Source organism: Phyllobates terribilis, unplaced genomic scaffold (assembly GCF_046119375.1).
Source record: "Phyllobates terribilis strain yellow unplaced genomic scaffold, ASM4611937v1 Scaffold_1__5_contigs__length_1240528914, whole genome shotgun sequence".
Taxonomy (NCBI): domain Eukaryota; kingdom Metazoa; phylum Chordata; class Amphibia; order Anura; family Dendrobatidae; genus Phyllobates; species Phyllobates terribilis.
The window spans coordinates 1,046,274,572-1,046,299,531 of NW_027362761.1; the positions used below are offsets into that span (position 1 = coordinate 1,046,274,572).

The 24,960-nt window shown below is 46.7% G+C and overlaps 1 protein-coding gene across 3 annotated transcripts in view; it reads left to right on the forward strand.

Moving 5' to 3' along the window:
• The window catches only part of FAM149A (family with sequence similarity 149 member A), a 196,234-nt gene that overhangs the window by 134,651 nt on the left and 36,623 nt on the right, over positions 1 to 24,960 (forward strand). For all 3 annotated transcript variants that reach the window (XM_073645354.1, XM_073645355.1, XM_073645356.1), the window contains exons 2-3: positions 12,195 to 12,305; positions 12,749 to 12,881. In XM_073645354.1, the coding sequence (XP_073501455.1) occupies positions 12,195 to 12,305; positions 12,749 to 12,881 (244 nt within the window). The remainder of the gene's footprint in view (positions 1 to 12,194; positions 12,306 to 12,748; positions 12,882 to 24,960) is intronic.

Sequence of the window (24,960 nt, forward strand, 5' to 3'; positions counted from 1 at the left end):
TTACTCTTGCTGCTCCTTTGAGTATGGCTGTTTTGTTTTTCTAAATTCTGCTTCACGGAACTGGAGGTATTTGCTATCAACCAAAATAAAAATTCAACAGCATATATAGTGAGCAGACATTTGAGATAAATGTGTGTAGAAAGTAAGCACTCATATACAGTGTGGCCACCACATTGTGCAAAGTGACCACCCACTCCTTTATCAGTACCATCCTACCACCCCAAGTGCTTGGATAACCATAAATACCCTTAAAAGGGTAAACTGCTGCCCCAGACAATATTTCTGTCCCAAAAACAATATTAGTGTCCATCTTTGTACGTAACTAAGTAATAGTGACTCCATTTGTGTCCCACACAGGAGCAGTACCTCCAACACAGCAATTGTGCTTTTCTCCCCAACACAGTAGTAGTGCCATCCCCACAGTTTATTGTCTCCTCACACAGTGAAAATGCCCCGTCATACACTGTAATAGTATCCCATCCATGCATTGCACAATTAAAATGCCCCCGTAGTGCCCCCACACAGTAAAAATGGCCTGAAAAATGTGCCCCTCACTTTTCTGCTAATTAATACCATTGGCATTGCGCTGTTGTTTATCAGTGTTTGGCTCAGATGGAGTTCACGTTAATGCCAAACTTTTTTCTCTGCCCCATGGGCCAAGAAGCTTGGTTTTCCTAGGAATTGAGGATGTCCTAATACAAGAGACCCAAGTGCATCTCATCATGGTGATACTGCTCCAGTGGAGAGCAGCACAATAGTCATATGGCGGGGCACACCAAGGAGCCGATGTCTCCCTGCTCCATCATTGTATTCAGCTGTATCAGCATCCTGAAGACGTGGATACAGTTGAAAAGGACCCAAAAACTTGTTGTAGCTGGATCCTATATATAAGCCAAGGATAATGATTTAACTTCATGACTTATTTAGTGTAAGAGCTTAGTGTCAAATTGTCCAGGACTTGTGCTTTTGATTTTCATGACGATATCAACCAACACATTCATCATATGTGTTCATTAATTTTACATCACAATGGACGGCTGCCTTTCATCTTCAAGTTGTTATTTAATACGCCTTTATTGTAGACATCTGCACAACTGTAACTTTTTCAAGTTCCAAGTTCTTCTTACAGGATTTCCTTAATTAATATAGCCTTCATTATTTATTAACACTGAGGATTCTGGCAGCTATTGACATGTAGGACATCTGTCTAACAACAAGTTACTTCCCTGGGGCAATTTAGGACAATTAGGGGCTAATTGTAATATGAATATACATATGTAGTTATTTATTGCCATCCAATTTTTTTTTTCCAAATTGGGTCTGATCTGTGAATTTTAGGGATTCTGTGAGTCATAATGTGACAGGAACAGGGAAAAAAAATCAGTTTTCTGTCACAAAAACACTGCTCAGAGAGGTTAAGAAGCTGGTGATGTCATTAATGAAATCACAGGAGGGGAGGTCAAGAGGAAAACTGAGAAAATGTGACCCGTGGCTTCTCAGCTTGCCCACTGACATTGATCTATATTCTGCTACTGTGAACATCGGTGTAAAACTTTAAAGAACAAATGAAAAGAAGACAAAAAAAAATCAAGAACAAAATATAACTTCTCTCATTCCATGCAAGCCAATGTCCAGTTGAATAAACTGAAGAAAAAACTAAAGCCACTGTCACATATTTCAACGCACCTGGTTACATGCAGACTAAGCTGCAGTCTCCATATTATAGAGCAGGAGGAGCTGAGCAGATTGATATATAGTTTTGTTACATATACTCAGTATAACCTGTGTTTTAATCATTTAAACCTCTACACTTTCTGGGATTTTTGGTCCAGTGGGCGGTCCTATATAAGTGGGCACTGTTAGGACCGCCCACTGGACCAAAAATCCCAGAAAGAGTAGAGGTTTAAAATGGTCAAAACACAGGTTATACTGAATCTTTTCTCATAAAACTATATATCAGTCTGCTCAACTCCCCCTGTTCTTTAACATGCTGCCTGCAGATTAGACTGCATTTTCATGGTGATAAGTTCCCTTTAAGCAATGAAAAGACCTAGTGTATCACAGCCTTACCCCTTACGTTCTGCTGATTTGTGAGAATCTTTCTATATTCCATTATTTGTCCTTTGGACTGATATATGTATCTTTCAGCTTTTAGCTATCTCCGTCAGTATCAAAAACAGTTGCCCGGATTCATCATTGCGTTTGTGACTGTTTTTTTTTTTTGTCTAATTTTGTGTGTTTTGCACCTTTTTTTTGTTTGCACCTACTTTGAAGTCTATTTTATATGCACTCGCCTGTTTTTTTTTCCACTTTGTGGGTGGAGTTTATTGATTACAAATGTTTTCCCCTGATTCATCAGTTTGGCACAACTTTAGGCTGCGTGCCCACTATGCATTTTTTAAGCGTTTCCGCAGCGGCAATTCCGCTGCAGAAACGCTTAAAAAACGCTTGGTAGAAGGTCTGCCATGTTCCCCAATGATAATCCGCATGTGCTGTGCACATGCTGTGGAAATTTCCGCTGCGGATAAACATTGCGGAAAAATCTGCAGCACTACCAATTATTTTGCGGAAGTGCTGCGTTTTCGCCGCCATTGACTTGCATTGGAACGCATGGAATCCGCATCACTGCATCTGTACATGCGGAATCCATGCGTTTCAATGTGCGGATGGTACCTGGGTCTGGAGGAGAGAAGACTCTCCTCCAGACCCAGGTACCATAGTACCTGTAAAAAAAGAATAAAATAAAAAATATACATTATACTTACCTTCTGATGGCCCCCGGTGTCCTTGTCTCTGCTTGCCGGCAGCTTGCAGTAGACTAAAGGACCTGTTCTGACGTCATTTAGTCATGTGACGGGTCAGCAGGTCCTTAAATCTACCACGAGCTGCTGGCAAACCAGGATGCATCGTATAAAGACTCCGGGGGCCATCAGAAGGTAAGTATAATATTTATTTTTTATTTTTTACCATTCTTTAACGGTCACACTATATAAATCCATGCCGTATATATATATAAATGTTCCAACAATACATCCCTAGTTTCATTTCAATGGACCGGGCAAGTGCCCCACATTAAAGCTACACAACTCATATAAATTTGTGAAAAAAGGAGGAGAAAATTGAGTATGAGCTCAAATCATATAATTTTATTGATTCATTTCATTAAAAAAATTGCATAAATATTTAAGGTCATTTAATATCAAGATGTGGAGACAAGTAACCCAGTGCAAGGCTGAAACACCCAGACACAGTACACATGCATAGGTTATTTAAGTAAGCTGCATGAATTAAACATGACAGCAAACTAGGTAGGTACTAGTATACCCAGCATAATACACCAAAAAATTGGTAATTACGTAAGTACTTCCTGCAGCAATGCTTTATACAGATGTAAAAAGTAAATAGACAAACAACTATAGGTGGAGAGCCCATATAGTAGTCACATTAATGCTAGCTATCAGCATAAGTATAAAAGGGGACTCCATGTATTGTTAATAGAAATCGAATCAAAAGCAAAAGACAATCATACCCATGCTTGCGAAAGTCTGCGCCAGGTACCCAGCCCAGCCTCAGCCCCAAACGCACGCTTTTGCATGCGTACTGTGTCTGGGTGTTTTAGCCTTGCACTGGGTTACTTGGGGCTGAGGCTGGGCTGGGTACCTGGCGCAGACTTTCGCAAGCATGGGTATGATTTGTGACGGGGTATGCGGCAGAGCAAGAAGAGACCACCGGACTAAGAACGCTCCAACGGGATTTATTAAGGCAGGCAGCATACCAAATCAAAAATCCAAGTTATTCCTAAGGTTCATAATAAGTCCACAATCACCGACGGGCGTGAGGTCTTGCCGCAGCTAAGAGCCCCCACACTTCTTCCTCCAGAGATCTCCCAACACAACACTGGTCACGCATAAGTCCATTGTCTTGGGCTACCGGGAACAGCCCAAGGGTAGGGGAGGAGAGGTTTCCCCCCTCCTAGTCGATGGTTTAGTCCATGGCATGGCTCCGATGTGTCTATAAAGATGTGTACTGTGAGTTCTCCCCCTGCTTAAGAGAACAATGGGGAGTCCTCTAGCGGTGTTGACACAAGCCCAAGTTAAATTATGGTTGAGGAACAAAGATCTGGGAAAGAGCATGGGTATTTACATCACATCATGACATTTTATACAGAAATGCAGGACAGGGAAAACGATGTACCATGACAATTCCTTTCCCTTCAATTTTGTGTACGTACGAGGGACCTCTACAGGTCGCTTGTTAAGTACACACAGGCAGGGCTGAACGGACTCAGGGCTCCTCCTGCCTGGACAGTCCATCTGCATTTTGGTGTTGGCTGCCTCTTCTATACTGTACTGTAAAGTTATAGGGTTGCAGAGCCAGGCTCCATCGTAGTAAGCGTCCATTGTCCCCAAAGGCTCTGTTCAGCCAAGTGAGGGGATTGTGGTCAGTAACCACAGTGAATTCTCGTCCATACAGATACGGCTTTAGTTTCCGGAGGGCCCACACTATAGCCAGACATTCTTTTTCTACAGTTGCATAGGCCACTTCTCGGTCCAGCAGTTTCCTGCTGAGGTAGGCGACGGGGTGCTCATCCCCCACTGCATTCACCTGGCTGAGTACAGCTCCCAATCCATAAGCAGAGGCGTCCGTCTGCACAATGAATCGCCTCTTGTAGTCCGGAGCAGCCAGAACAGGGTCAAAGACCAGGGCGTCCTTCAGCCGGTTAAAAGCCTCCTCACAGGCTGGAGTCCAGATTACCAGCCTGGGCATCGTTTTCTTGGTCAGGTCGGTAAGAGGCTTGGCCACAGTGCTAAAATGAGAAACAAATTTTCGGTAGTAGCTAGCAGTGCCCAAAAAAGCCATAACTTGTTTCTTAGTTTGGGGTACAGGCCAGTCTCTAATAGCCTGGATTTTTGCAGGTTCTGGACGGAGCTTCCCTCCCCCTACTCTATGCCCTAGGTACTGGACTTCACCCATCCCCAATTGACATTTATCGGGTCGAATGGTTAGGCTGGCTGCAAGAATCAGGTCAAGAATAACGGCTACTTGATTCAGATGTTCCTCCCACGTCTGGCTGAAGACGGCGATATCATCTAACTAGGCAAAAGCAAAGTCCCCACATCCCCGGAGGATCTGATCTACCATTCTCTGGAACGTTGCCGGGGCATTTTTCATTCCAAAAGGCATGCTTAGAAATTCATACAGACCAAAGGGGGTTATAAAAGCGGACCGTCCTCTCCCTTCCTCCGTCAGAGGAATTTGCCAGTATCCCTTACTGAGATCTAAGGTAGTGACATATCGGGATCCAGCCATTCGGTCTAGAAGTTTGTCAATACGGGGCATTGGGTAAGGATCACTGACAGTATATTCATTAAGTCGTCTGTAGTCCACACAAAATCGAGTACTCCCATCTTTCTTTGGTACTAACACCACAGGAGAGGTCCAAGGGCTATGAGAGGCCTGGATTACCCCCAGCTGTAACATCTCCTCTAGTTCGTGCTGCATGGTGTTTCGAACTGATTCATGTACCCGGTAAGGAGCCTGTTGTATGGGACGGATACCCTGAGTGTCTACATGATGTTGGGTGACGGTGGTTCGACCTGGTTGAGATGAGAAAGCAGCCTGTCTCTGTTGAAGCACTCCCAGCATCTGGTCTTTCTGTAAGGGGTCCAGGTGATCTCCCAGAGGAACCTGTTCCACAGTGGACGGGGCTCTCGTGGCTTCCACGAGATCCGGTAGGGAGTCCTCTTCCTCGGGACCGTCTTCTGAAGCTTGCCGACAGCTTGCTATCATTGGAAGGTTCCGGTCGTGGTATTCCTTAATCATATTCACATGGACAGTCTTTTGTCTTAGTCCCTGATCATCTAGAGCAAGAAGGTAATTGGTGTCATTTAGTTTCTTGAGAACCCGGAAGGGACCCTCCCACGTGGTCTGCAGTTTATTTTGTGGATGGGGAATAATCATTAAGACCGGTTGTCCTTCTACAAACTCCCGATAGCGTGCTTTACGGTCATACCAGGTCTTCTGTCGGGTTTGAGCCATATGCACATGACTCTGGGCGAAACTAGCAAGTTGAGCCAGGGTTTCTCGCAGCTTTAGGACATAAGGGACAACAGGGGCGCCTGTATCTTCAACTTGCCCCGCCCAGTATTCATTGAGCAGAGTTAAGGGTCCTCGGACCTTTCTTCAATAGAGGAGTTCAAAGGGGGAAAACCCGGTGGACTCCTGAGGAACTTCCCGATAGGCAAACAAGAGATGGGGTAGGTATTTCTCCCAGTCTGAATCTCTGTCCGTGAAGGCTCTCAGCATATTCTTCAGAGTGCCGTTAAATCGTTCACAAAGTCCATTTGTTTGTGGATGATACGGTGTCGTTCGAATCGCTCGTACTCCACAGGTGCGCCACAGACACTGGACTAGTTCTGACATGAACTGGGAGCCTTGGTCCGACAAGATCTCACTGGGAAATCCTACTCTGGTGAAAATGGTAACCAGGGCCTCGGCCACCTTGGCTGCAGAAATACTGGACAAGGCCACAGCTTCCGGATATCGGGTGGCGTAGTCCACAACAGTGAGAATGTACTGCTTTCCTGATCTACTTGGCTTAGCTAGAGGCCCATTGATATCAACAGCTACTCTTTGAAATGGGTCTTCTATGATAGGGAGTGGTTGCAGAGGGGCCTTTGGGTGATCTCCGGGTCGCCCTCTACGCTGACATATATCGCAAGTTTGGCAGAAATGTGCCACTGCCTGAGAAATCCCTGGCCAATAGAAGGTTTGAGTCAATCGTCTCTCGGTGCGGGTTTTGCCTTGATGGCCAGCAGTAGGGATATCATGAGCCAGGTGTAGTAGGGGAATCCTGTATTTCTGAGGAACAATCATCTCTTTGTTACAAGTCCAGGGCTTATCTGGGGAGGCAGCATTGGTAACCCTATACAAAAGTCCATTTTCTCGGATAATCCTTTCCCTGTTCTCCCCTAACTGCCCTGTCTCAGCTCGTGCTCTAAAACTAGCTAGGGTGGGGTCAGTATCAACCTCTTGTCGAAACTGAACTCTATCCCAGGTATCACTCACATTGTCCCCACAAGAAGAATCACTCACCGGCGGTGTCGGCGGTTCTGGTGGCCTCATTTCCATGGATGAGTTGTATGCGTCCCCATCTGCTGCTCTCTTGGCTTGACTTCTGGTTACCGCACCGACGAAGTGGCAATGCAGATGTCCCACTACATTTCCTAAAAGAACGTCTGCAGGGAGGCCGCTCATCACACCGACCACGCATTGTTTGGCCCCAAAGCCATAATCCAGGGTCACCCTCGCTCTTGGAATATATCTCTGGGTGCCTCCAGCCAATTCAATGGCAATTCCTGGTCCCTTTTGAATTGCTTCTGGCTGAAGTACGCGGGGATCGGCTATGGTGAGAAAAGCCCCAGTGTCACGGAAGCCGACAACCTTTTGGCCATCCAGCACGACCTCCTGTAGATGTTTGTGCTGACGGTCAGAAGAACAGGTGGCTGGGGCTCGCACCCCATAGACTCCTGGTATGGGAGCCAGGGTATCGGAGTCACTTGGCAAGTCATCAGGGACTGAATCCAGCTCTTCTCCTGGTGAGGGTGTCTGTAGATAATGAACCGGCAAAGGCGGTCTGTAGCTGTCCTGCCTCCGAACACCTGGACATTGGAATTGCAGATGCTCAGGCTGCCCACATCTATAATATCTGCGCTCTGGGACTCTTCCTCCATGTCGTAGTCCCAAAGGCGGAGCAGGAGTAATGCGAGGCACAGTCACACGAAAGTCACCATGAGTGGATGGTCTATTGGGATGGTGAGTATGGGAGGCCGAAGGACCAGGGGCCGCCATTGTCAGGGGGCTGGTAGTTCTTTTCTCACTGAGTAGTAATTTTTTCCATTGAGGCTTGATGGTGAGAGCCTCATCCGCTAGAGCTGCAGCTTCCTCCACCGTGGCTGGTCTCCTTTCATGCACCCATTCTCGGATCTCAGCGGGACACTTGAAGTAAAACTGCTCTTTCAAGATGACCTGGAGGAAGGCCCCTCAAGTTAAGGCCTCCTCTCCCTCCAGCCAGCGATGACATATTTGTTTGAGTCTGTGGGCATTCATCTTGAAGGACACCTCCTCATCACAGGCCAAAGTACGAAACTGGGTCCTATAAGTGTCTGGGGTCACAGCGTAGTGTTCCAGAATAGTCCGTTTAATGTCTGCATACTCACAGTCCCCCCGAGGGTCCATAGCTATAGGCTGCGGCAGCTCCACCCTCTTAGAGCCCCACCAGATCTCGGACTCGCTCCCTTTCTGGGACTTCCATTAATCGACACTGAAGCTCAAAGTCCTGGAAGAAGCCCTCAATGTCACCTGCAGCCTCCTGAAATGGCTTGAAATCTTTGCGGGACACTCTGGGGAGTTCCCTCATGGTGGGTGCTGGGGTTACAGTCTGTCTGGCGCTTCTAGCTGCTTCCAAAGCTATCTGCCTCTCCAGCAATGCCATCTCCTTAGCTCCTCGCATGACCTCCATCTTATAGTCTATGGAGACCTCCTCTCCCATCATTGCCATCTCCTCCTCGTACCACACAGCCCACTGACTTTTTTGGGTATTTACCTCTGCCTGTCACCTTTCCTCCATTGGCCGTGGAGGTGCTTCCTCAGCGTCCTCTTGCAGGCGAACTCCTTCCAAAGCCTTAGTTAGCTGCTCCTTTGAGAGTCCCTTGTAGCTGACCCCCAGTTCACGGGCCTTTGTTTGTAAGCTCACCACAGTCCAGTTCTTGTACTCTGAGGCTCTGGTTCCAGCAGTTGATGGGTCGTTGTCCTCCATTCCTTCTGCTCTGATCCCACCGCTGCCACCAGTTTGTGACGGGGTATGCGGCAGAGCAAGAAGAGACCACCGGACTAAGAACGCTCCAACGGGATTTATTCAGGCAGGCTGCATACCAAATCAAAAATCCAAGTTATTCCTAAGTTTCATAATAAGTCCACAATCACCGACGGGCTTGAGGTCTTGCCGCAGCTAAGAGCCCCCACACTTCTTCCTCCAGAGATCTCCCAACACAACACTGGTCACGCATAAGTCCATTGTCTTGGGCTACCGGGAACAGCCCAAGGGTAGGGGAGGAGAGGTTTCCCCCCTCCTAGTCGATGGTTTAGTCCATGGCATGGCTCCGATGTGTCTATAAAGATGTGTACTGTGAGTTCTCCCCCTGCTTAAGAGAACAATGGGGAGTCCTCTAGCGGTGTTGACACAAGCCCAAGTTAAATTATGGTTGAGGAACAAAGATCTGGGAAAGAGCATGGGTATTTACATCACATCATGACATTTTATACAGAAATGCAGGACAGGGAAAACGATGTACCATGACATGATTGTCTTTTGCTTTTGATTTGATTTCTATTAACAATAGATGGAGTCCCCTTTTATACTTATGCTGATAGCTAGCATTAATGTGACTACTATATGGGCTCTCCACCTATAGTTGTTTGTCTATTTACTTTTTACATCTGTATAAAGCATTGCTGCAGGAAGTACTTACGTAATTACCAATTTTTTGGTGTATTATGCTGGGTATACTAGTACCTACCTAGTTTGCTATCATGTTTAATTCATGCAGCTTACTTAAATAACCTATGCATGCGTACTGTGTCTGGGTGTTTCAGCCTTGCACTGGGTTACTTGTCTCCACATCTTGATATTAAATGACCTTAAATATTTATGCAATTTTTTTAATGAAATAAATCAATAAAATTATATGTTTTTAGCTCATACTCAGTGTTCTCCTCCTTTTTTCATAAATCCATGCCGGTTGCATGGATTTATATAGTGTGACCAAGTTGTCAAGCACTTTCCAAGTGATGCTAAAATGCGGAAATGCATGTGAAGAATGCTTCACATCCGCTTGTCCCTGGCAGAAAAAATGCATGTACAATCCGCATGTACAATCCGCATGTATAATCCGCATGCGTTTTTTCTGCCAGGGAGATGCAGAAACGCTCAGGAAAAATCCGGAGCATTTCTGCATCATGGGCACATAGCCTTACTTCAGCTACCCCCACACACCCTGGTGTAATTGTGTACACATTTTTCACACAGTCGCACCTTTTTCTTCATTTTTGAAAAAGATGCAACCTTTTGCTAAAAAAAAAGTCATAAAAATGGTTAATGAAAGGAATAAAGCCCTTTTTTGACTTTGTGCCAAATTCATGAACCGCGTGCGCAATTTTGATGAATTCAGCGCAATAAATGTCAGCGAATACCTCAAGACAAAAAAAGAAAATGAACCTAAAAAACTCTCAAATGATGAGTCGGGACCGAAGAATTCAGCAGAACCCATAAAGATATCATTAAAACAGAGTGGGGCAGTATTTATATTGTTTCTGTTGACTTCTGTTGTGCAAAGAACATGCAGGATTATGTTCAGCAGAACAGAAAAAAGGAGCCTGCATTGCTTTTGGTGTTCTGTTGCGTTATGTTTTATAAATATAAATTTGTTTTAGAAATTAATTTATCCTATCTTTCAGTAGGATGCAAAGATGTGACGGGAACAGGACCTTATGGCCATGGCCCTATTATCAGTATTTGGTCAGTATTTTTCTCAGGAGTGGGAACCAAAACCAGGTGAGGAGCAATCAGAGAAAAGGTATAATAGAAACAAGTCACCAATTCTGCATTTATCACCCACTCCTGGTTTTGGCTCCCACTCCTGAGAAAAAATACTGACCGAATACTGACCAAATACTGATAGTGGGGTCATGGACTACCTCTGATATCTGGACTATGATAAGTCAGACACGTGTATCCATCACATAACCAGTAGAGACTATTATCCAGTGGTGTAGTGTGGGTTGCCAGTGCCCTGTCTAAGGCAAGTGTATTGCGCGCGTCTCGTAACCCATGGAACTTTTTGCATGTATTGGCTCTGAGTAGCCCCCGGCCCGAACCCACCTGAGTCCTCTTCCCAAATTGTAATCTTTTAATATGATTCTAATAAACCTCAAAAAAACTCTCCCTACCCAGATTGTACTATTCGTCCTTTGCAAAGTGCAACAGCTGAGATGATTTTGTCATTGGCTGCTGTTCTCTGCACAGGCTGCGTCCAAAGTGGTAAAGCTCAGTTAAATGAAGTATTGAATGTGAACAGCGTGCACACATTCAATACTTCATGATACTGTCTTCTTCTTGACTGCTGCGCTCTGCATGGAAAGAGACCGAGGTGATAAAAAAAAGTGTTCGCCAGCCACTGGGAAAACTAGATATTAACTTTGCCACTTGCAGTGGGAAAAGTCCCAGCGTCAGCTCATTTGACAGAAATTTTGCGCTTTCACCCCCACACTATGCTACTTCTTTTATCTACTGGAAATATAAAAAATGGAAAGTTGCTACCCCGAATTACTGCAAGACGAGACCGTGCAGACTTAAGGCATTGATAAATTAAGAATATAGAGAAATTTACTAACTTTTCACTATACAAATAATAATACTAGTTTCCTGAAATCCTAATATACTCTGGATATCATTATATTTACTGGTTACATTAACCGACATGCAGGGGCGGACACAGTCAGAAGAGGCCCCTGTCCAATTATAATATGTGGGCCCTTTGCAGTATAATATCTCATAATACACAATTCCACCTGTTTTGGAGGTAGAAGTGGGCTTCATTAGCTCTTGCCCCCCTGTGCAGCTGCACAGGTTGCACCAATGGTATGTTCCTTTCAGGATACTTTACAAAGTTGGTTGATTGTGACTGAAAGAACTTTGGACAATCATTTTGTTACATTTTGAAGGACACAGCAGCTGTAAGCAGTTAATAATTCCTCTTCTGGCTGAATTGATAAGCTGCTGTAATGTTAATGATTGAGCCAGAGAATTCAGCGCTGCTGTTTATTTGCAGTAAATGGCTGTTTCCCAGGCCAAAAAAGAATGTTATGCTAAAGTTGTAAAACTGAAGTATTTTTGATTATACATTCGATAACTGAAAATAATCTGCGCTGCCAGAATTACTTTGATGCATTTAGGATTTATTCTATCAAGGCACAGACATAACAGTGTTCACGCATGATAGATTCCTGCAGTAATCAGTGAAACCTCCATGAAGGAAAAATAAAGGGTGCACATGGGTTGCTTTACAACTAATGGGAATATATCGTTTAGGGGTAACTTCATTCTTAGGAGCCCATCTTTACCTTCTCTGTTTCAGACGGGGATTGTCTCGAGGAAACACAGACTGCCGGCTATCAGACAAAGGAGGCGATCCTCTACCTGTACATTTTACGCGGCCTGTACAGGAAGCCATCCATAACTACACCTGGTACAGTATGGACTTTATTTCTCTAGTTATCAGATATGAAGTGAGTTGTGAAAATAAATATTGGAACAATTCTTCTAAAGAAAATTAAACATCCAAAGTGATTTATTGAAAATATTCCAAAAGGACATGTCCCTTTAAAATGGCACATTTTAATATTTTTTTTACATGGCTTTCCCTTTTTATATAGGTAGTAAAATGTGAGTCACTTTGTAAAAAGATCAGATTGTGTGATGTTTGGCGCTGCATGTGGCCAGACTGGTAAAGATAGACGTTGGTATTAGTGCTGGCGCCATTGATAAGCGGCCCGTGATAGAGGCGCTGATTGCTTCCCCTGCCTTTTCTTTAGTATAATTCTGCTGTGAACATTTCACATTGAATATGCTGGCCGATATCCAGGCTGTAATGTTTTTCAACATTTTTCAAGTTTTTTTATGTTTCCACAGTGAATCAGTCTCGTCTTTGTCGTCAAGTGGACAAACTACTCCTACAGACTTAAATCATTCCTGGTCAGGAATACAAAGCTATACTACTGGACTGTCCACTGAGAGGAGCTCAGTCTACTCCTGGAGAGATGATGTATGATCCTTCACATTGCCGACCTTTTGTAGCACACTGGTTTCTCAAGAAATATCATCCCCGATCCTGATCTTAAGTGCTAACCGCTCTTAAAGGGGTTGTCCAGAACTTTTATATTGATGGCTTCTCTTTAGGATAGGACATTAATGTTAGATGGGATGGGGTGATCAGCTGTTCCTGGAGGCGATCAGCTCTAGAATGGAACAGCACAGCTCCGTCAGTTGTATAATGGGGGCAGTAGGGGGCAGTAAAGCTCTGTAGATTCACCACTAGTTATGTGCAGTGCTCGGCTGCAGCTATTATACAGCTGATTTGATGGGAGTGTCAGCCATCAATATATAAGTACTGGACAACCCCTTTAATATCTGATGCTATAGATCTTTATGGGAGAACCACAGAAAAACACTTTTTAAAATTATTTTTGTGAACTGTAACAGATGTGAATAACCCTGTTAAGCTTATTGATCAACATTATTTAAAAGTACATTTATGGCATATATGTCAGAAATGTCTGGTACCTGTGGGACCAATGTCTTGAGAATGGAGGCCTGGTGTGAGTGGCTACCCGTGTATGGCTCTCTCTATTCGCTTGTATTTGAGTTTACAGAATTACCAAGTATGAACTTTAATCAGTGCATATGCCATAAATGTAAAAGACGGGAAAATCAATCAGTTTATGACATCAAATTATGGTTACTGTGGGATTGACCTCTGCGGTGCCCACCAATCCTGAGATCGAAGAACAGCTTTGCGATCCTTTGTGTTCTATTTCCTGCACCAGGCCGGAAATCATCAGACAAACAAGCAAAATGCTAGATCGTCCTGGGCAATGATTTTATGCCGACTTAGGAAATGTGCTGCCAATAATTATTTTTATGTAAAAGGGTGATGTGCTGCTGATAACATGATATTGTAAGTGCAAAGAACAACTATATTAACGATCATTCTGTGTGCATAGAAATGTGGACAACGATTAAATGACCACCGATAGGCTTGTATACATCAATTTCACATTTGTTTAAGGGCTTAGTAAAGGCTCATACAGACGTCAGGACAGATCAGTCCAAGATCGGACCGCTATGCACGTACTGGACGCGGCTCTCCCGTGGCAGCTTGGTGTATTTCTATGTGGCTGTTACACTCAAGTCGGGAGAGCTGTGGCCAGTCCGTGCATTGTGGTCTGATCTCATACCAGTTTGCACAGACTTCTGCATGAGCCCTAAAAAGGGGCTTAATTCTTTTGTGGCCATACTGTCATGTGATCTCCACTCATTGAACAGGTAGTCTGTTGAGGCTAACTACTCTGGCAACTTTACCACTTTTCTATCCCGTTGGTTAATTTATGACACTTTATCTATGACACCTTTCTATGCCACTTTATCTGACACAAACCATAATTTGTGTTTAATTGTGTCGTAAATCAGCTGATTACTATCCTAAACTGAATGTGTTCTGCCCTTTAGAGTTTTGTTTGGTGATGTGGCTGATGAGGCCTTGTACTAGTACATTACTGTATCTGTTCTCCTCTAAGGTTGCACATTAGTGATATAAAGTGACTCAGAAGCGCTGATTGTCATAAATGTGGGTTCAGGTTGTTTCGTATTCTGTTTAGGGTATGTGCTCATGTTAAGTATTTGGTGCAGGAATTGTGACGCTCACAGCCCTCCCTGGGAGATGGGGTACTCGGAGATGGGTCAGATGTTGGGGAAGCAGTCGTGGCCTGGACCCGTTCCGTGCCCAGGGCCGTCACATAAAAGTAATGGGCTATCAGGGTTGAGTGGTTATTATCGACTACGCCACCTGTGGTGTCTGGTGATGGCCACCAGCGCTGCAGCAGTCCTCTGAGGCGGAATGTAGTGGCAGCTGTAGATGGTGCTACTCCCCACAGGTGGAGCAGGGCCTCAGGGCAGAGAGGCGGATGGAGGGAGTAGTGGTGAGAAGTTCTGGTGCGGGCGGTGCAGAAATAAAGGGACCGGAGGCCATAGGGGTAGACTTCCAGGGTTTTTACTCACGGTAGAGCATGCAGCTGCAAGGCTTCTCCCTGCTCCTCACGGGGCCCTGCGGCCACCAGGACCGGGGGTCCGACAACCTCCGAGTAATTCAGGTGCTTTAGTCAGGACCCCGCACCAGAGTGTTCCTAGACTTCAAACTAAGTACTCTCCTATCCGTGTGTGTAGAAAGGCCGGGTCTCCCTCTGGACTATGCACAGAACAAGGGTACGGGTGGCAACTCCGCTCCGTCCGTTACCCGGTGGGATCCACTGAGCCTTCCGGGCTTTCCTGACTAGGACGTGAAGTAGCAAAGTCAGGTGTCGGGGGCCGGTACCCCTCTTGCAGCAGGAATCCCTCTGACTAGGCCAGAATAGCGAGGACAGGTGGCGTATGCTGCTCCGTCAAAGACCATAAGCCCAAGATGGCTGGCTATTAAATATGAATTTTTGTTGTGTAACCTAAATGTGCATCCTCCACCCTCACCCACTACCAGGTCCCCCCTAACTTTTGGTTCCCCCATCTCCTCTTATGCCGGCTGGGACAGCACACTGGTGCATATTAGCCCCCCCCTACAGGTGGGAGAAGTGTAGCGTTGGATGCGGAGGTGGGGTCCTGACAGTTGCACCATCCTTACCTCGAAGGAGAGATACCACACCCCATTAAAGAGGTGCAGTATCCCTGTGGCGATCGAACCCTCAGGCGCGCCACAGAATCTCTGCACCATTTCTGTATCTCTTGGCAGGGAAAATGCTGGATTAATTGACTCGTTTTTGTCACATTTTTTACATTCGTTTTTGGTGCAGATATTTACGCACTCATTAGTATGGGTGAAATCTGCAGCAAAAACGCTGAAAGAATTGACATGCTGCAGATTGAAATCTGCACCAAATCTGCAAGTCACAAATAAGCAACGTGTGCATGAGACTTCAGGAATCTCATTCACTTTCCTGGCATCAAAAAACCCCTTCAGGGTTTGTGACTAATCTGTGCAGAAAAAATCAAATGCATCAAAGGCACTTATCTTTATTTATTATGCTCACTTATATAGTGCCATAATATTACAGTGATATTTATATATAATTATATTATTATCACTGCCCCCATTGGGGCACAATTCCCTGTCAGTATATCTTTGGAATATGGGAGGAAACCCACGCAAACACAGGAAGAACATACAAACTCCTTGCAGACGTTGTCCTTGATGATGTTTGAACCCAAGAACCCCACACTGCCAGACTGCAGTGCTAACCACTGAGCCTCTATAACTCTTTTGGGAAGCATTTTGCGGCAAATTCTTAGGTAAATCAATATGTATACCATGTGGAATTGCTGTGGACTTCACCCCAGTGTATTAAAAGGGATGAAATCCACAGTGCAAATCTTGAAGACTTAAAGGGGTATTCCCTTCTCCAAGGTCCTCTCCAAATATGTAATAGGTGTAATAATAATATTTGCAAATACCTCCTATTAGAAATATAGTACAGTTCTTCTGATTCGCTATGTCACTTCCCCATGTGCAGGGCATTGCAGTAGCTTAGGTATCCATGGTTACAACCACTCATATAGTGACAGTTAGTTGTTAGTGGTTGTAACTAGTGTTGAGCGATACCTTCCGATATCGGGAAATATCGGATCGGATTGGATCGGACCGATACCGAAAAAGTATCGGATATCACCGATTCCGATACCGGAAACCAATGCAAGTCAATGGGACATAAATATCGGAATTAAAATAAACCCTTTCTTTCCTTGTAGGTTATTTCTACATGAAGGAAAACAACTAAGAATAATGTAGAATGTATTGGGGGAGGTGGGGGAGACAATAAAGGCATAGAGGTTTAGCCCAGTCAAATGGAATAGCAGGAATTACTATTTTTTTATTATGTTCTGAGTTACGGAAATATTAACTATGTTAAGTATTTTTATATTTTGTCAGATATTTATGTTTCACTACTTCCATGCTCTTCACCTTCTTTTTTACTTCTCCCACACTTTCTCCTTCATCATCCTCAGCATCTTTTTCATCCACTTCTTCTTCACCTTCTTCTTCTTCACCTTCTTCGTATTATTCTTTTTTTTACATTCTTCATATTCTACTTCTTCATCTTCTTCATATTCTTCTTCTTCATCATATTCTTATTTGTGACAGGCATTCCTGTAGTTGTTATCTATAAAAGGTTGGACATTACACCTTTCGTTCTGCCCGTCACAAAAGATTTACAACAGGATTTGTCCGCGTTCAGTTTGGCCTGCAGCAGCAGGTCTTTTCCAGGGGCACCACGAGGAGGAACGGACTCACCCCCATACACTGCTTAGTCATCTTCTGCTTATAATTTAGATATTATCTTTTGCTCTGATTTTTAGTCTTATGCTTAATGTTCTTCCGCTTTTTGTTCTGCAGCTTCTTGTATTTCTGCTTCTTGGTTTTCTGTCTCTTGTTCTTCTGTATCTTGGTGCTTGTCTTCTCTTCTTTGTCTTCTTGGTCAACTTCTTCAGGGTCATCTTCTTGGTCTTCTTCGGGGTGGTCTTCAGGGTCGTCGTCTTCGGGGGTCCTCGTCTTCGGGGTCCTCGTCTTCTTCGGGTTGGTCTTCTGGATCCTCGTCTTCGGGGTCCTCGTCTTCTTCAGGGTGGTCTTCAGGGTCCTCGTCTTCGGGGTGGTCTTCAGGGTCCTTGTCTACTTCGGGGTGGTCTTCAGGGTCCTCGTCTTCAGGGTCATTGTCTTCGGGGTCCTCGTCTTCTTAGGGTTGGTCTTCAGGGTCCTCGTCTTCAGGGTCCTCGTCAGGGAGATCCAGAGTGATTACCAAGAACCATTTCAAAAAGCTTGAACTTGGAAATGTAGCAGAAGGTACAAGAAAGCTGAGGAACTACCGAGGACCAGCTGACGGTACTGGAACCCGGATGGGTAGCAGAAGGTACAAGAGCCAATGGAACTACCGAGGACCAGCTGATGTTACTGGAACTCGGTTACTAAGCAGGAGGTACCTGTGCCAGAAAGCACTACCAAGGACCAGCAGACGTTGGTGGAACTTGGATACCGAGAAGGAGGCACCTAATCCAAAGGCACTGCCGAGAACCAGCTGACGGTACTGGAACCCGGATGGGTAGCAGAAGGTACCCATGTAAAAAAAAGTTCAAGGCCGCGAGCCGGCCACAGTTACCAAAACCCACAGTCCTACAGGGGGTGCTTGTCCTATTGGCACTATGGAACCAGCCTTCATTGCCAGATCCCGCAGCCCACATAGGAGTCACCTAAACTGCAGGCACCATAGAGTCGGCTAACCCGACCGCAACACGACAGGACAACGCATTGGAGGCAAAGTGACGTTGACACTACCCGGAAACAGCTGGCGTGCTGGAACCAGGCTGGGCAGGAGGGAGTACCCGTGCCAAAGACACTGCCGAGAACCAGCTGACGGTACTGGAACCCGGATGGGTAGCAGAAGATACAAGAGCAAATGGAACTACCGAGGACCAGCTGACGGTACTGGAACCCGGATGGGTAGCAGAAGGTACAAGAGCCAATGGAACTACCGAGGACGAGCTGATGTTACTGGAACTCGGTTACTAAGCAGGAGGTACCTGTGCCAGAAAGCACTACCAAGGACCAGCAGACGTTGGTGGAACTTGGATACCGAGAAGGAGGCACCTAATCCAAAGGCACTGCCGAGAACCAGCTGACGGTACTGGAACCCGGATGGGTAGCAGAAGGTACCCATGTAAAAAAAAGTTCAAGGCCGCGAGCCGGCCGCAGTTACCAAAACCCACAGTCCTACAGGGGGTGCTTGTCCTATTGGCACTATGGAACCAGCCTTCATTGCCAGATCCCGCAGCCCACATAGGAGTCACCTAAACTGCAGGCACCATAGAGTCGGCTAACCCGACCGCAACACGACAGGACAACGCATTGGAGGCAAAGTGACGTTGACACTACCCGGAAACAGCTGGCGTGCTGGAACCAGGCTGGGCAGGAGGGAGTACCCGTGCCAAAGACACTGCCGAGAACCAGCTGACGGTACTGGAACCCGGATGGGTAGCAGAAGATACAAGAGCAAATGGAACTACCGAGGACCAGCTGACGGTACTGGAACCCGGATGGGTAGCAGAAGGTACAAGAGCCAATGGAACTGCCGAGAACCAGCTGGCGGTGCTGGAGCCCAGGGTAAATACTAAAAACAGAGGAGCCAGAGGTGTATTTGGAGGAGGTTTTAAATCCGTAGTACAGTGGATGTGGACAAAGCAGGAGAATTTGCCGGACACACAGCTGGGGATCAGCTGACGTTACTGAACCCCAATAACACTGGAGCAAGCGTTGACTGTGCAGACGGCACTTCTGAGCAGCAACTAGCGGTATTGGAGCCCAGGGTAAATACTAAAAACGGAGGAGCCAGAGGTGTAATTGGAGCAAGTTTTAAATAAGTAGCACAGTGAATATGGACAGAGCAGGAGAAATTGCCGTGAACACAGCAGGGGAACAGCTGACGTTACCGTGAACACCGCAGCAAGTGTTGACTGTGCAGACGGCACTTCCGAGCGCCAACTGGCGGTGCTGGAGCCCAGGGATAAGAATGAAAACAGAGGAGCCAGAGGTGTAATTGGAGCAACTTTAAAATGTGTAGTACAGTGGATGTGGACAAAGCAGGAGAAATTGCCGTCCGTACAGCAGGGGAACAGCTGACGTTACCGAACCCCAATAACACGGCAGCAAGTGTTGACTGTGCAGACAGCACTTCCGAGCGCCAACTGGCGGTGCTGGAGCCCAGGGATAAGAATAAAAATAGAGAGGAGCCAGAGGTGTAATTGGAGCAAGTTTTAAATAAGTAGCACAGTGAATATGGACAGAGCAGGAGAAATTGCCGTGAACACAGCAGGGGAACAGCTGACGTTACCGAACCCCAATTACACGGCAGCAAGTGTTGACTGTGCAGACAGCACTTCCGAGCGCCAACTGGCGGTGCTGGAGCCCAGGAATAAGAATAAAAATAGAGAGGAGCCAGAGGTGTAATTGGAGCAAGTTTTAAATAAGTAGCACAGTGAATATGGACAGAGCAGGAGAAATTGCCGTGAACACAGCAGGGGAACAGCTGACGTTACCGAACCCCAATAACACCGCAGCAAGTGTTGACTGTGCAGACGGCACTTCCGAGCGCCAACTGGCGGTGTTGGAGCCCAGGGATAAGAATGAAAACAGAGGAGCCAGAGGTGTAATTGGAGCAACTTTAAAATGTGTAGTACAGTGGATGTGGACAAAGCAGGAGAAATTGCCGTCCGCACAGCAGGGGAACAGCTGACGTTACTGAACCCCAATAACACGGCAGCAAGTGTTGACTGTGCAGATGGCACTTCCGTGCACCAACTGGCGGTGTTGGAGCTCAGGGATAATACTGAAAACAGAGGAGCCAGAGGTGTAATTGGAGCAACTTTAAAATCTGTAGTAGTGAGAATGTGGACAGAGCAGGAGAAATTGCCGTCCGCACAGCAGGGGAACAGCTGACGTTACTGAACCCCAATAACATGGTAGCAAGTGTTGACTGTGCAGACGGCACTTCCGAGCGCCAACTGGCGGTGTTGGAGCTCAGGGATAATCCTGAAAACAGAGGAGCCAGAGGTGTATTTGGAGGAGGTTTTAAATCAGTAGTACAGTGGATGTGGACAGAGCAGGAGAAATTGCCGTCCGCACAGCAGGGGAACAGCTGACGTTACTGAACCCCAATAACACGGCAGCAAGTGTTGACTGTGCAGACGGCACTTCCGAGCGCCAACTGGCGGTGTTGGAGCTCAGGGATAATACTGAAAACAGAGGAGCCAGAGGTGTAATTGGAGCAACTTTAAAATCTGTAGTAGTGAGAATGTGGACAGAGCAGGAGAAATTGCCATCCGCACAGCAGGGGAACAGCTGACGTTACTGAACCCCAATAACATGGTAGCAAGTGTTGACTGTGCAGACGGCACTTCCGAGCGCCAACTGGCGGTGTTGGAGCTCAGGGATAATACTGAAAACAGAGGAGCCAGAGGTGTATTTGGAGGAGGTTTTAAATCAGTAGTACAGTGGATGTGGACAGAGCAGGAGAAATTGCCGTCCGCACAGCAGGGGAACAGCTGACGTTACTGAACCCCAATAACACGGCAGCAAGTGTTGACTGTGCAGACGGCACTTCCGAGCGCCAACTGGCGGTGTTGGAGCTCAGGGATTACAGTTCAGGTGGTAGAAACATGAACAGAACAGGAGACCTGGATACTGTTGCCAACCAATTATTTATTCTGGAAGAGGACTGGCAAATTCATGAGAGATCCAGGCCTTGTTCATTTTGAGAAAAGTAAGCCGGTCAACGTTATCGGAGGATAGTCGCATGCGACGGTCTGTTAGTACACCACCTGCGGCACTAAAGACGCGTTCCGATAATACACTAGCAGCAGGGCAAGCTAGCACCTCCAGTGCATACTGACTAAGCTCTGGCCATGTATCCAGCTTACAGACCCAAAACTTGAAGGGAGAAGAGCCATCTGGGAGTACACTAAGAGGGCAAGACATGTAGTCTGTCACCATCTGACGGAAACGTTGCCTCCTGCTGACTGGAGCCGTCTGTGATGGTGTAGACATTTGTGGCGGCGGGGACACAAAACTTTGCCACATTTCGGCCATACTGGTCTTGCCTTGTGCTGAGGCGCTGCTTCTGCTCCCTCTTTGTGCAGAGCTTCCTCCACTGCCTCGACGCACTGAGCTGCTTTGTAAAGCACTAGCAGCACTGCTCTCGGTTGGAATGGAGAACATGATGGAATGCACCAGTGCGTCTTGGTACTCCCGCATTTTACGCTCCCGGTTCAACGGTGTTATGAGGCTTTGTAAGTTGTCCCGGTAGCGAGGATCTAGGAGGGTGGACACCCAATAATCAGCCGTGTTGAGAATGTGGGCGATGCGGCGGTCGTTTCTCAGGCACTGCAGCATGAAATCAACCATGTGCTGCAGACTGCCAACTGGCCAAGAAACGCTGTCCCCTGCTTGAGGCGTGATCTCTGCCTGCTCTGCATCACCCCACCCTCGCTCTAGATACTGACTACTAGAGCATTGTGTACCTCCCTCCTCTGGACAGATGTCTTCCTCATCCATTGACTCCTCCTCATCCTCCTCACAAAGTGTCCCCTGCCTAGGCCTTTGTGAGGAACCACGTTGCGCAGACTGTAGAGAAGCAGATGGCATTTGTGACTCCTCATCCTCCACCTCTTCCAAAACCTCGTCCCTTAGTGCTTGCAGTGTTTTTTCAAGCAGGCAGATAAGGGGGATAGTCATGCTGACTAGTGCATCATCTGCACTCGCCATCCGCGTGGAATAATCGAAGGCACGCAAAACGTGGCAAATGTCCTTCATAGAGGCCCACTCAGTGGTGGTGAAGTGTGAACGGCGCGCACTGCGACTTGTTTGCGCCTGCTGCAGCTGGTACTCCATTACTGCTGCCTGCTGCTCACACAACCTCTCCAACATATGTAACATTGAATTCCACCTGGTGGGTAGGTCACATATGATGCGATGTTCCGGAAGACATAATCGGCGCTGCAGAGCTGCAATGCGTGATCTTGCATTGCTGGAACGCCGCAAGTGAGCGCACTCTATGCGGACCTTGTGAAGCAGTGCATCAAGATCCGGATAGTCCCTCAAAAAACTCTGCACGACCAAGTTGAGCACATGTGCCAGACATGGGATGTGAGTGAGGTTGCCTAGGCCCAGAGCTGCCACCAGATTTCGGCCATTGTCACACACTACCATGCCTGGCTGGAGATTCGCTGGCACAAACCACACGTCACTCTGCTGCTTGATGGCATTCCAGAGCTCCTGCGCTGTGTGGCTTCGATTCCCCAAAGAAATTAATTTTAATACGGCCTGTTGACGTTTGGCCACGGCTGTGCTCATATCGGTCATCATAACAGGTAACCGTTCACGGGTCGATGTGGAGGTAGACCGTGACGGCTCCTGCAGCGCTGATTCAGAGGAACTGGAGTATGAGGAGGAGTCAATGTGTACAGACTGGATTCCTGCAATCCTTGGAGTTGGCAGAACACGTACAGCGCCACTCTCAAGATCTGTACCCGGCTCCACAACATTTACCCAATGGGCAGTGAGGGAAAGGTATCGTCCCTGTCCATGCTTACTGGTCCACGCATCAGTGGTCAGGTGGACCTTGCTACTGACGGCGTTTTGTAGCGCATGTTTAATTTTTCCCTCCACATGATGTTGCAGGGCAGGGACGGCTTGCCTGCTGAAATAAAAGCGGCTGGGCACGTTGTATTGTGGGACTGCCAATGCCATAAAGTTACGGAATGTGTCAGTCTCCACCAGCCTGAATGATAGCATTTCAAGGGCCAGTAGTTTAGCAATGCCAGCATTCAGAGCCTGTGCTCGGGGGTGGTTTGCCGAGTATGGGCGCCTTTTCTCCCATGCCTGTGCTAACGATGGCTGTAGACTGGCATGGGAGTGTGAGGATGACTGGGAAAGTGGTGCTGTGGGTGGAATTACACTGTGTCTCTGTACAACAGTGCCAGAGATTCTTCCATGGCGATCCTGTGAGGAAGCCGAACCAGCTGTGTGTGAGCTGGAGGAAGAGGCTACAACACGAGCTGAAGAGGTGGTAGGTGGCGCTGTAGGTTGGCCTAGGTCTTCAGTGTGTTTGTGTAACTCCACCACGTGCTTGGTCCGCACATGTTTCCACATATTTGTGGTATTGAGGTTGCTGACACTTTTCCCTCTTTTCACCTTCTGATTACACAGCTTGCATTTGACAAAGCAAATGTCATCTGCAACTGTGTCAAAAAAGGACCAGGCACTGCAAGTCTTGGGAGCGCCCGCTTTGGATTTTGGAAGAGCCATGCTCCTAATGGGTGCCGAAGTGGAGGCTACAGGCAACCAAGTCTGCCCCCTCCCTCTCCCTCCTTTTTGGGCCGTTCGGGGAATCTCTTCCTCAGAGCTGCTCCCACCACCTTCCTGTCCCTCACGCCATGATGGGTCAAGGACCTCATCATCTACACCACCCTCTTCAAACAACTGCTTCTCCTGGGTAGTCTCGACAGCACAGTACGCACCAGAAAGTGGCACCTGAGTCTCATCATCAGATGCGTACTGAGGTGTGCTGCTGACCATAGGCACTGGCCCACCCGCCTCTTCAGATTCAGAGAGACAAAACGGTTGCGCATCACTGCATACTACCTCTTCTTCAAATTCTCGAATTCTGCTTGGCTGGCCCCCTCTTTCCAAGCCAAGAGATTCAGAGAACAGAAGTAGAGATGGCTCCTGTCCAGGGCTCTTTGACTGCCTGGGCAATTTGGCAGGTGGTGAAGAGACAGATGGGTGCTCTTCAGTGCTCAGGACCTGAGAGGATCTGGAACTAATTGAAGTCGATGCGTTAGCTGCCATCCATCCGACAACGGCTTCAATTTGGTCCTCGCGCAGCAGTGGGGTACGGCTAGCTCCTACAAAGCTGCGCATAAAGGACTGTTCCCTGGTAAAACTGGGGGATGCTGAGTCACTGGTGCCCGCAGCAGGCACAGAATCCCCACGTCCTCTCCCTGCAGGCACAGAATCCTCACGTCCTCTCCCTGCAGAAACTCCACGCCCACGACCACATGCCTTACTCCCTGCCTTCTTCATCTTGGTAGACTGATAAAGATAGGCAGAAAAGTACTAAGGGCTTAGTGTGCTTATGCCTGAACAGCTGCTAACAGGTATAAGAAACACTAATTTTATAAAGTGTGGACTAGACTTTAATATGAGCTAATGTGGCCTACACAACTGTAAAGTGGAGTGGTTGGTGAACTTTATTTAGGTTTTTTTTTGTCACAAAAAGACACTGGATGTGCCTAAAGATGTAATAACAATAGTATCACAAACTTTTTGTAGCTATTACAATGTAGGAGGGTAACCTACAATGCAATAGATGAGGCTGCAAAAAATAGGCTAATACTAATCTGGCTGGGGCTGCAGGGCCCAAGGCTGCAGAAAGGCTCCTCTATCTACTCCTATATAGTGTGTTTGGAATCAATTTAGCTGAATACGGATGGAACCACCACACTAATAGGAGATATCAGGAAAAATTATGAATTGG